Consider the following 11,095-nt stretch of genomic DNA (forward strand, 5'->3'; position numbering starts at 1 on the left):
CCCCCATAGTAATGCCCATATGTTAATACCCCCATAGTAATGCCCCTGTAGTGCCCACCATACAGTAATGCCCCTGTAGTGCCCATGCTCCCATATTAATGCCCCTGTAGTGCCCATGCTTTCATAGTAATGCCCCTGTAGTGCCCATGCTCTCATAGTAATGCCCCTGTATTGCCCATGCCCCATAGTAATATCCCTGTAGTGCCCTTACAGTAATGCCCCTGTAGTGCTCATGCCCCCACAGTAATGCCCCTGTGGTAATGCCCCTGTAGTGCCCATGCCCCAATAGTAATGCCCCTGTAGTGCTCATGCCCCATTAGTAATGCCCCTTATTGCCTATGCCCCCATAGTAATGCCCCTGTGGTAATGCCCCTGCCCCCATAGTAATGCCCCTGCCCCCATAATAATGCCCCTGTAGTGCAGCTTATTAAAACAAAAAATACTTACCTTGAACCCCGCTCCTGCATCCAGCGTCGCGTCCGGTCCGCCGGCTGCTCCTTGGAACTATGGGGGAGATGTCATGACGTCTCCCCCATAGTGCCCGTGGGGAGAGCCAGAAGCTGGAGTTCGGGAGAGAACTCCGGCTCCGGCTACACCGCGTCGCTGCAGTGAAGGAGCCGGGCGCCCACTGGTAATAAATATTACCAGCGGACGTCCGGCTTGGAGCCTCTCTGCAGCGCCGGGCTGGAGGCCACTGGCACCAGGTACAGCAGCTCACCCGGTGCACGTGCACCTCCAGCCCCCCCCTAGTTGCGGCCCTGTGTGAAGGCTGTGTTACATGTAGTTACTGTGTTACATAGTTATAGATATTACACTGTATATGTTGGCTGTGTTACATGTAGTTACAGTGTTACATAGTTATAGATATTATACTGTATGGCAGAATAGTAACAGACACATGTTCTAATGACTGTATGGTGTGTACTGTATGTGCCGGCTGTGTTACATGTAGTTATTGTGATACATAGTTATAGATATTATACTGTATGTGCTGGCTGTGTTACATGTAGTTACAGTGTTACATAGCTATAGATATTACACTGTATGTGCTAGCTGTGTTACATGTAGTTACAGTGTTACATAGTTATAGATATTACACTGTATATGCTAGCTGTGTTACATGTAGTTACAGTGTTACATAGTTATAGATATTATACTGTATGTGCTGGCTGTGTTACATGTAGTTACAGTGTTACATAGTATTAGATATTACACTGTATGGCAGAATAGTAACAGACACATGTTCTAATGACTGTATGGTGTGTACTGTATGTGCTAGCTGTGTTACATGTAGTTACAGTGTTACATAGTTATAGATATTATACTGTATGTGCAGGCTGTGTTACATGTAGTTACAGTGTTACATAGCTGTAGATATTACACTGTATGTGCTAGCTGTGTTACATGTAGTTACAGTGTTACATAGCTATAGATATTATACTGTATGTGCAGGCTGTGTTACATGTAGTTACTGTGTTACATAGTTAAAGATATTATACTGTATGGCAGAATAGTAACAGACACATGTTCTAATGACTGTATGGTGTGTACTGTATGTGCTGGCTGTGTTACATGTATGGTGTGTACTGTATGTGCCGGCTGTGTTACATGTAGTTACAGTGTTACATAGTTATAGATATTATACTGTATGGCAGAATAGTAACAGACACATGTTCTAATGACTGTATGGTGTGTACTGTATGTGCTATCTGTGTTACATGTAGTTATTGTGATACATAGTTATAGATATTATACTGTATGTGCTGGCTGTGTTACATGTAGTTACAGTGTTACATAGCTATAGATATTACACTGTATGTGCTAGCTGTGTTACATGAGGTTACAGTGTTACATAGTTATAGATATACTGTATGTGCTGGCTGTGTTACATGTAGTTACTGTGTTACATAGTTATAGATATTATACTGTATGTGCAGGCTGTGTTACATGTAGTTACTGTGTTACATAGTTATAGACATTATACTGTATGTGCTGGCTGTGTTACATGTAGTTACTGTGTTACATAGTTATAGATATTATACTGTATGTGCTGGCTGTGTTACATGTAGTTACTGTGTTACATAGTTATAGATATACTGTATGGCAGAATAGTAACAGACACATGTTCTAATGACTGTATGGTATGTACTGTATGTGCTGGCTGTGTTACATGTATGGTGTGTACTGTATGTGCTGGCTGTGTTACATGTATGGTGTGTACTGTATGTGCTGGCTGTGTTACATGTAGTTACTGTGTTACATAGTTATAGATATTATACTGTATGGCAGAATAGTAACACACACATGTTCTAATGACTGTATGGTATGTACTGTATGTGCTGGCTGTGTTACATGTAGTTACTGTGTTACATAGTTACAGATATTATACTGTATGGCAGAATAGTAACACACACATGTTCTAATGACTGTATGGTATGTACTGTATGTGCTGGCTGTGTTACATGTAGTTACTGTGTTACATAGTTATAGATATTATACTGTATGGCAGAATAGTAACAGACACATGTTCTAATGACTGTATGGTGTGTACTGTATGTGCCGGCTGTGTTACATGTATGGTATGTACTGTATGTGCAGGCTGTGTTACATGTAGTTACTGTGTTACATAGTTATAGATATTATACTGTATGTGCAGGCTGTGTTACATGTAGTTACTGTGTTACATAGTTATAGATATTATACTGTATGTGCTAGCTGTGTTACATGTAGTTACTGTGTTACATAGTTATAGATATTATACTGTATGTGCTAGCTGTGTTACATGTAGTTACTGTGTTATATAGTTATAGATATTATACTGTATGTGCTAGCTGTGTTACATGTAGTTACTGTGTTACATAGTTATAGATATTATACTGTATGTGCTGGCTGTGTTACATGTAGTTACTGTGTTACATAGTTATAGATATTACACTGTGGCAGAATAGTAACAGCTGTGGAAATGATATATAATGTGATAGGGTTAGTGTTGGTCCCTGTGTATTACGCTGTATTGTGATGATGTTATTCCTCTGTCAGTATAATAACCGCCCCTATATGTACAGTACACGGTGTATTTGTCCCAGGGGCAGTGAGTAACATACTGTACTAAGTGCACGCCTCCCTTACAGTGTACACACGTGGAGACACAGCACCACCTCCCACCTCTGCTGCCTCCTGCACCAGCTCTTTGTATATCACACTATAGGGCAGAATAATAACATACATAGGGGACACTGACACGTGTTCTACTACTCATATCATAGCAATGGATGGTGCCGGCTGTGTTACATGTAGTTACTGTGTTACATAGTTATAGATATTACACTGTATGTGCTGGCTGTGTTACATGTAGTTACTGTGTTACATAGTTATAGATATTACACTGTATGGCAGAATAGTAACAGACACATGTTGTAATGACTGTATGGTGTGTACTGTATGTGCCGGCTGTGTTACATGTATGGTATGTACTGTATGTGCAGGCTGTGTTACATGTAGTTACTGTGTTACATAGTTATAGATATTATACTGTATGTGCTGGCTGTGTTACATGTAGTTACTGTGTTACATAGTTATAGATATTATACTGTATGTGCTAGCTGTGTTACATGTAGTTACATAGTTATAGATATTATACTGTATGTGCTAGCTGTGTTACATGTAGTTACATAGTTATAGATATTACACTGTGGCAGAATAGTAACAGCTGTGGAAATGATATATAATGTGATAGGGTTAGTGTTGGTCCCTGTGTATTACGCTGTATTGTGATGATGTTATTCCTCTGTCAGTATAATAACCGCCCCTATATGTACAGTACACGGTGTATTTGTCCCAGGGACAGTGAGTAACATACTATACTAAGTGCACGCCTCCCTTACAGTGTACACACGTGGAGACACAGCACCACCTCCCACCTCTGCTGCCTCCTGCACCAGCTCTTTGTATATCACACTATAGGGCAGAATAATAACATACATAGGGGACACTGACACGTGTTCTACTACTCATATCATAGCAATGGATGGTGCCGGCTGTGTTACATGTAGTTACTGTGTTACATAGTTATAGATATTACACTGTATGTGCTGGCTGTGTTACATGTAGTTACTGTGTTACATAGTTATAGATATTACACTGTATATGCTGGCTGTGTTACATGTAGTTACAGTGTTACATAGTTATAGATATTACACTGTATGTGCTGGCTGTGTTACATGTAGTTACAGTGTTACATAGTTATAGATATTATACTGTATGGCAGAATAGTAACAGACACATGTTCTAATGACTGTATGGTGTGTACTGTATGTGCCGGCTGTGTTACATGTAGTTACAGTGTTACATAGTTATAGATATTATACTGTATGGCAGAATAGTAACAGACACATGTTCTAATGACTGTATGGTGTGTACTGTATGTGCCGGCTGTGTTACATGTAGTTATTGTGATACATAGTTATAGATATTATACTGTATGTGCTGGCTGTGTTACATGTAGTTACAGTGTTACATAGTTATAGATATTACACTGTATATGCTAGCTGTGTTACATGTAGTTACAGTGTTACATAGTTATAGATATTATACTGTATGTGCTAGCTGTGTTACATGTAGTTACAGTGTTACATAGTTAAAGATATTATACTGTATGGCAGAATAGTAACAGACACATGTTCTAATGACTGTATGGTGTGTACTGTATGTGCTGGCTGTGTTACATGTATGGTATGTACTGTATGTGCTGGCTGTGTTACATGTATGGTGTGTACTGTATGTGCTGGCTGTGTTACATGTAGTTACTGTGTTACATAGTTATAGATATTATACTGTATGTGCTGGCTGTGTTACATGTAGTTACTGTGTTACATAGTTATAGATATTATACTGTATGTGCTGGCTGTGTTACATGTAGTTACAGTGTTACATAGCTATAGATATTACACTGTATGTGCTAGCTGTGTTACATGTAGTTACAGTGTTACATAGTTATAGATATTATACTGTATGTGCTGGCTGTGTTACATGTAGTTACTGTGTTACATAGTTATAGATATTACACTGTATATGCTGGCTGTGTTACATGTAGTTACAGTGTTACATAGCTATAGATATTACACTGTATGTGCTAGCTGTGTTACATGTAGTTACAGTGTTACATAGTTACAGATATTATACTGTATGTGCAGGCTGTGTTACATGTAGTTACAGTGTTACATAGTTATAGATATTATACTGTATGTGCTGGCTGTGTTACATGTAGTTACAGTGTTACATAGCTATAGATATTACACTGTATGTGCTAGCTGTGTTACATGTAGTTACTGTGTTACATAGTTATAGATATTACACTGCATGTGCTGGCTGTGTTACATGTAGTTACTGTGTTACATAGTTATAGATATTATACTGTATGTGCAGGCTGTGTTACATGTAGTTACTGTGTTACATAGTTATAGATATTATACTGTATGTGCTGGCTGTGTTACATGTAGTTACTGTGTTACATAGTTATAGATATTATACTGTATGTGCTGGCTGTGTTACATGTAGTTACTGTGTTACATAGTTATAGATATTATACTGTATGTGCTGGCTGTGTTACATGTAGTTACTGTGTTACATAGTTATAGATATTATACTGTATGTGCTAGCTGTGTTACATGTAGTTACTGTGTTACATAGTTATAGATATTATACTGTATGTGCTGGCTGTGTTACATGTAGTTACTGTGTTACATAGTTATAGATATTATACTGTATGTGCTAGCTGTGTTACATGTAGTTACATAGTTATAGATATTACACTGTGGCAGAATAGTAACAGCTGTGGAAATGATATATAATGTGATAGGTTTAGTGTTGGTCCCTGTGTATTACGCTGTATTGTGATGATATTATTCCTCTGTCAGTATAATAACCGCCCCTATATGTACAGTACACGGTGTATTTGTCCCAGGGACAGTGAGTAACATACTGTACTAAGTGCACGCCTCCCTTACAGTGTACACACGTGGAGACACAGCACCACCTCCCACCTCTGCTGCCTCCTGCACCAGCTCTTTGTATATCACACTATAGGGCAGAATAATAACATACATAGGGGACACTGACACGTGTTCTACTACTCATATCATAGCAATGGATGGTGCCGGCTGTGTTACATGTAGTTACTGTGTTACATAGTTATAGATATTACACTGTATGGCAGAATAGTAAGAGACACATGTTCTAATGACTGTATGGTGTGTACTGTATGTGTTGGCTGTGTTACATGTATGGTGTGTAGTGTATGTGCCGGCTGTGTTACATGTAGTTACTGTGTTACATAGTTATAGATATTACACTGTATGGCAGAATTGTAACAGACACATGATGTAATGACTGTATGGTATGTACTGTATGTGCTGGCTGTGTTACATGTATGGTGTGTACTGTATGTGCTGGCTGTGTTACATGTATGGTGTGTACTGTATGTGCTGGCTGTGTTACATGTATGGTGTGTACTGTATGTGCTGGCTGTGTTACATGTATGGTGTGTACTGTATGTGCTGGCTGTGTTACATGTATGGTGTGTACTGTATGTGCTGGCTGTGTTACATGTATGGTGTGTACTGTATGTGCTGGCTGTGTTACATGTATGGTGTGTACTGTATGTGATGGCTGTGTTACATGTATGGTGTATACTGTATGTGCTGGCTGTGTTACATGTATGGTGTGTACTGTATGTGCTGGCTGTGTTACATGTACGGTGTGTACTGTATGTGCTGGCTGTGTTACATATATGGTGTGGGCTAATGTTGGATATGATCTATGTGACTATTGCCTGGTGTTGAGCTCAAACTGCTGCAAGGGAAATAAAAGAGGGAAGGAAATAGCCTCAAACCTCATCCTATATGTGTGTATACAGTATATATACAGGTCTGTGTGTCTCACCTGATTTGTACAGGTCTGTCCATTAGCTGATGTCTCCTCACCTGGCATCTGTCCCTCTCCACTGTCCTGCTCTGTCTGTCTCCTGCTCTCCCTGCTGTGTGTAACTCACACGCCAGGTTGTGGTCCCTCCTCAGTCCCAGCCCACAGTCCCTCCCCAGTCCCAGCCCACAGTCCCTCCTCTCTGTCACTCACCTCCTGGATTGGAGGAGATTATTACTCATCTCCCTGTGTATCTCTGTCTTACATAATGGATTTATCCCCATGGATAGTATTAGGTGTAATCACAGGGTATATGGTGGTCAGGGTTAGTTCACATCATGAACCTCCTCTCCAGAAGATCAGCAACAGAGCACCAGTCACAGCAACTATATGTCATACTGTACTGTGATATCATATGCTGCCTTATATATCCCAGTGCTGCACTGTACTGTGATATCATATGCTGCCTTATATATCCCAGTGCTGCACTGTACTGTGATATCATATGCTGCCTTATATATCCCAGTGCTGCACTGTACTGTGATATCATATGCTGCCTTATATATCCCAGTGCTGCACTGTACAGTACTGTGATATCATATGCTGCCTTATATATCCCAGTGCTGCACTGTACTGTGATATCATATGCTGCCTTATATATCCCAGTGCTGCACTGTACTGTGATATCATATGCTGCCTTATATATCCCAGTGCTGCACTGTACTGTGATATCATATGCTGCCTTATATAGCCCAGTGCTGCACTGTACAGTACTGTGATATCATATGCTGCCTTATATATCCCAGTGCTGCACTGTACAGTACTGTGATATCATATGCTGCCTTATATATCCCAGTGCTGCACTGTACAGTACTGTGATATCATATGCTGCCTTATATATCCCAGTGCTGCACTGTACTGTACTGCGATATCATATGCTGCCTTTTATATCCCAGTGCTGCACTGTACAGTTATGCCATATCATATGCTGCCTTATATATCCCAGTGCTGCACTGTACAGTACTGTGATATTATATGCTGCCTTATATATCCCAGTGCTGCACTGTACTGTACTGTGATATCATATGCTGCCTTATATATCTCAGTGCTGCACTGTACTGTGATATCATATGCTGCCTTATATATCCCAGTGCTGCACTGTACTGTGATATCATATGCTGCCTTATATATCCCAGTGCTGCACTGTACAGTACTGTGATATCATATGCTGCCTTATATATCCCAGTGCTGCACTGTTCAGTACTGCTATTTCATATGCTGCCTTATATATCCCAGTGCTGCACTGTACAGTACTGTGATATCATATGCTGCCTTATATTTCCCAGTGCTGCACTGTACAGTATTGTGATATCATATGCTGCCTTATATATCCCAGTGCTGCACTGTACAGTTATGCCATATCATATGCTGCCTTATATATCCCAGTGCTGCACTGTTCAGTAATGCTATTTCATATGCTGCCTTATATATGCCAGTGCTGCACTGCACTGTACTGTGATATCATATGCTGCCTTATATATCCCAGTGCTGCACTGTACAGTAATGCCATATCATATGCTGCCTTATATATCTCAGTGCTGCACTGTACTGTACTGCGATATCATATGCTGCCTTATTTATCCCAGTGCTGCACTGTACTGTGATATCATATGCTGCCTTATATATCCCAGTGCTGCACTGTACAGTACTGCAATATCATATTTATATATCCCAGTGCTGCACTGTACATTACTATGATATCATATGCTGCCTTATATATCCCAGTGCTGCACTGTACTGTACTGTGATATCATATGCTGCCTTATATATCCCAGTGCTGCACTGTACTGTACTGTGATATCATATGCTGCCTTATATATGCCAGTGCTGCACTGTACTGTGATGCACTGTACAGTACTGTGATATCATATGCTGCCTTATATATCCCAGTGCTGTACTGTACAGTACTGTGATATCATATGCTGCCTTATATATCCCAGTGCTGCACTGTACTGTACTGTGATATATGCTGCCTTATATATCCGTGTGCTGCCCTGTACTGTGATATCATATGTTGCCTTATATATCCCAGTGCTGCACTGTACAGTACTGTGATATCATATGCTGCCTTATATATCCCAGTGCTGCACTGTACAGTACTGTGATATCATATGCTGCCTTATATATCCCAGTGCTGCACTGTACAGTACTGTGATATCATATGCTGCCTTATATATCCCAGTGCTGCACTGTACAGTACTATATCATATGCTGCCTTAAATATCCCAGTACTGTACTGTGATATCATATGCTGCCTTATATATCCCAGTGCTGCACTGTACAGTAATGCCATATCATATGCTGCCTTATATATCTCAGTGCTGCACTGTACTGTACTGCGATATCATATGCTGCCTTATTTATCCCAGTGCTGCACTGTACTGTGATATCATATGCTGCCTTATATATCCCAGTGCTGCACTGTACAGTACTGCAATATCATATTTATATATCCCAGTGCTGCACTGTACATTACTGTGATATCATATGCTGCCTTATATATCCCAGTGCTGCACTGTACTGTACTGTGATATCATATGCTGCCTTATATATCCCAGTGCTGCACTGTACTGTACTGTGATATCATATGCTGCCTTATATATGCCAGTGCTGCACTGTACTGTGATGCACTGTACAGTACTGTGATATCATATGCTGCCTTATATATCCCAGTGCTGTACTGTACAGTACTGTGATATCATATGCTGCCTTATATATCCCAGTGCTGCACTGTACTGTACTGTGATATATGCTGCCTTATATATCCGTGTGCTGCCCTGTACTGTGATATCATATGTTGCCTTATATATCCCAGTGCTGCACTGTACAGTACTGTGATATCATATGCTGCCTTATATATCCCAGTGCTGCACTGTACAGTACTGTGATATCATATGCTGCCTTATATATCCCAGTGCTGCACTGTACAGTACTGTGATATCATATGCTGCCTTATATATCCCAGTGCTGCACTGTACAGTACTATATCATATGCTGCCTTAAATATCCCAGTACTGTACTGTGATATCATATGCTGCCTTATATATCCCAGTGCTGCACTGTACTGTACTGTGCTATCATATGCTGCCTTATATATCCCAGTGCTGCACTGTACTGTACTGTGATATCATATGCTGCCTTATATATCCCAGTACTGTACTGTGCTATCATATGTTGCCTTATAATGCTCTATATTGTGCTATATAACCATCTGTTGCCATATAATGGCTGATGCTGCTCTATACAGTACTGTGATATCATATGCTGCATTATAATGCTCTATGCTGTGCTATACTGAACTATTATATGATATACTGCCTTATAATGCTCTATGTTGTGCTATACTGAACTATTCTATGATATACTGCCTTATAATGCTCTATGCTGTGCTATACTGTGCTGCAAAACCATCTGCTGCCAAATTATGCTCTATGCCGCATTGTTGTTCCCAATGTTTACTGATGTTGTTCCCAATGTTACTGATGTTGTTCCCAATGTTTACTGATGTTGTTCCCAATGTTACTGATGTTGTTCCCAATGTTACTGATGTTGTTCCCAATGTTACTGATGTTGTTCCCAATGTTACTGATGTTCTTCCCAATGTTTACTGATGTTGTTACTAATGTTACTGATGTTGTTCCCAATGTTACTGATGTTATTACTAATGTTTACTGATGTTGTTCCCAATGTTACTGATGTTGTTCCCAATGTTACTGATGTTGTTCTCAATGTTTACTGATGTTGTTACTAATGTTTACTGATGTTGTTCCCAATGTTACTGATGTTGTTCCCAATGTTTACTGATGTTGTTCCCAATGTTACTGATGTTGTTCCCAATGTTTACTGATGTTGTTCCCAATGTTACTGATGTTGTTCCCAATGTTTACTGATGTTGTTCCCAATGTTACTGATGTTGTTCCCAGTGTTACTGATGTTCTTCCCAATGTTACTGATGTTCTTCCCAATGTTTACTGATGTTGTTACTAATGTTACTGATGTTGTTCCCAATGTTACTGATGTTATTACTAATGTTTACTGATGTTGTTCCCAATGTTACTGATGTTGTTCCCAATGTTACTGATGCTGTTCTCAATGTTTACTGATGTTGTTACTAATG

General features: G+C 39.8%; 1 protein-coding gene across 4 annotated transcripts in view; it reads right to left on the bottom strand.

Moving 5' to 3' along the window:
* Positions 1–7,021, bottom strand: part of LOC148442687 (uncharacterized) — a 53,461-nt gene extending 46,440 nt beyond the window's left edge. For 2 of the 4 annotated variants that reach the window (XM_088463615.1, XM_088463614.1), the window contains exon 1: positions 6,940–7,021. Coding sequence is in view for 1 of the 4 variants with exons in the window: in XM_088463613.1 (XP_088319739.1) it covers positions 6,940–6,962 (23 nt within the window). In the remaining 3 variants the exon portion in view is untranslated. The remainder of the gene's footprint in view (positions 1–6,939) is intronic. The other 2 variants (XM_088463613.1, XM_088463616.1) reach the window with 2 other exon arrangements.
* Between the last annotated feature and the right edge of the window lie 4,074 nt (positions 7,022–11,095).

The sequence above is a fragment of the Taudactylus pleione genome, unplaced genomic scaffold (assembly GCF_031769625.1).
Source record: "Taudactylus pleione unplaced genomic scaffold, aTauple2 ptg001420l, whole genome shotgun sequence".
In the NCBI taxonomy this organism is placed as follows: domain Eukaryota; kingdom Metazoa; phylum Chordata; class Amphibia; order Anura; family Myobatrachidae; genus Taudactylus; species Taudactylus pleione.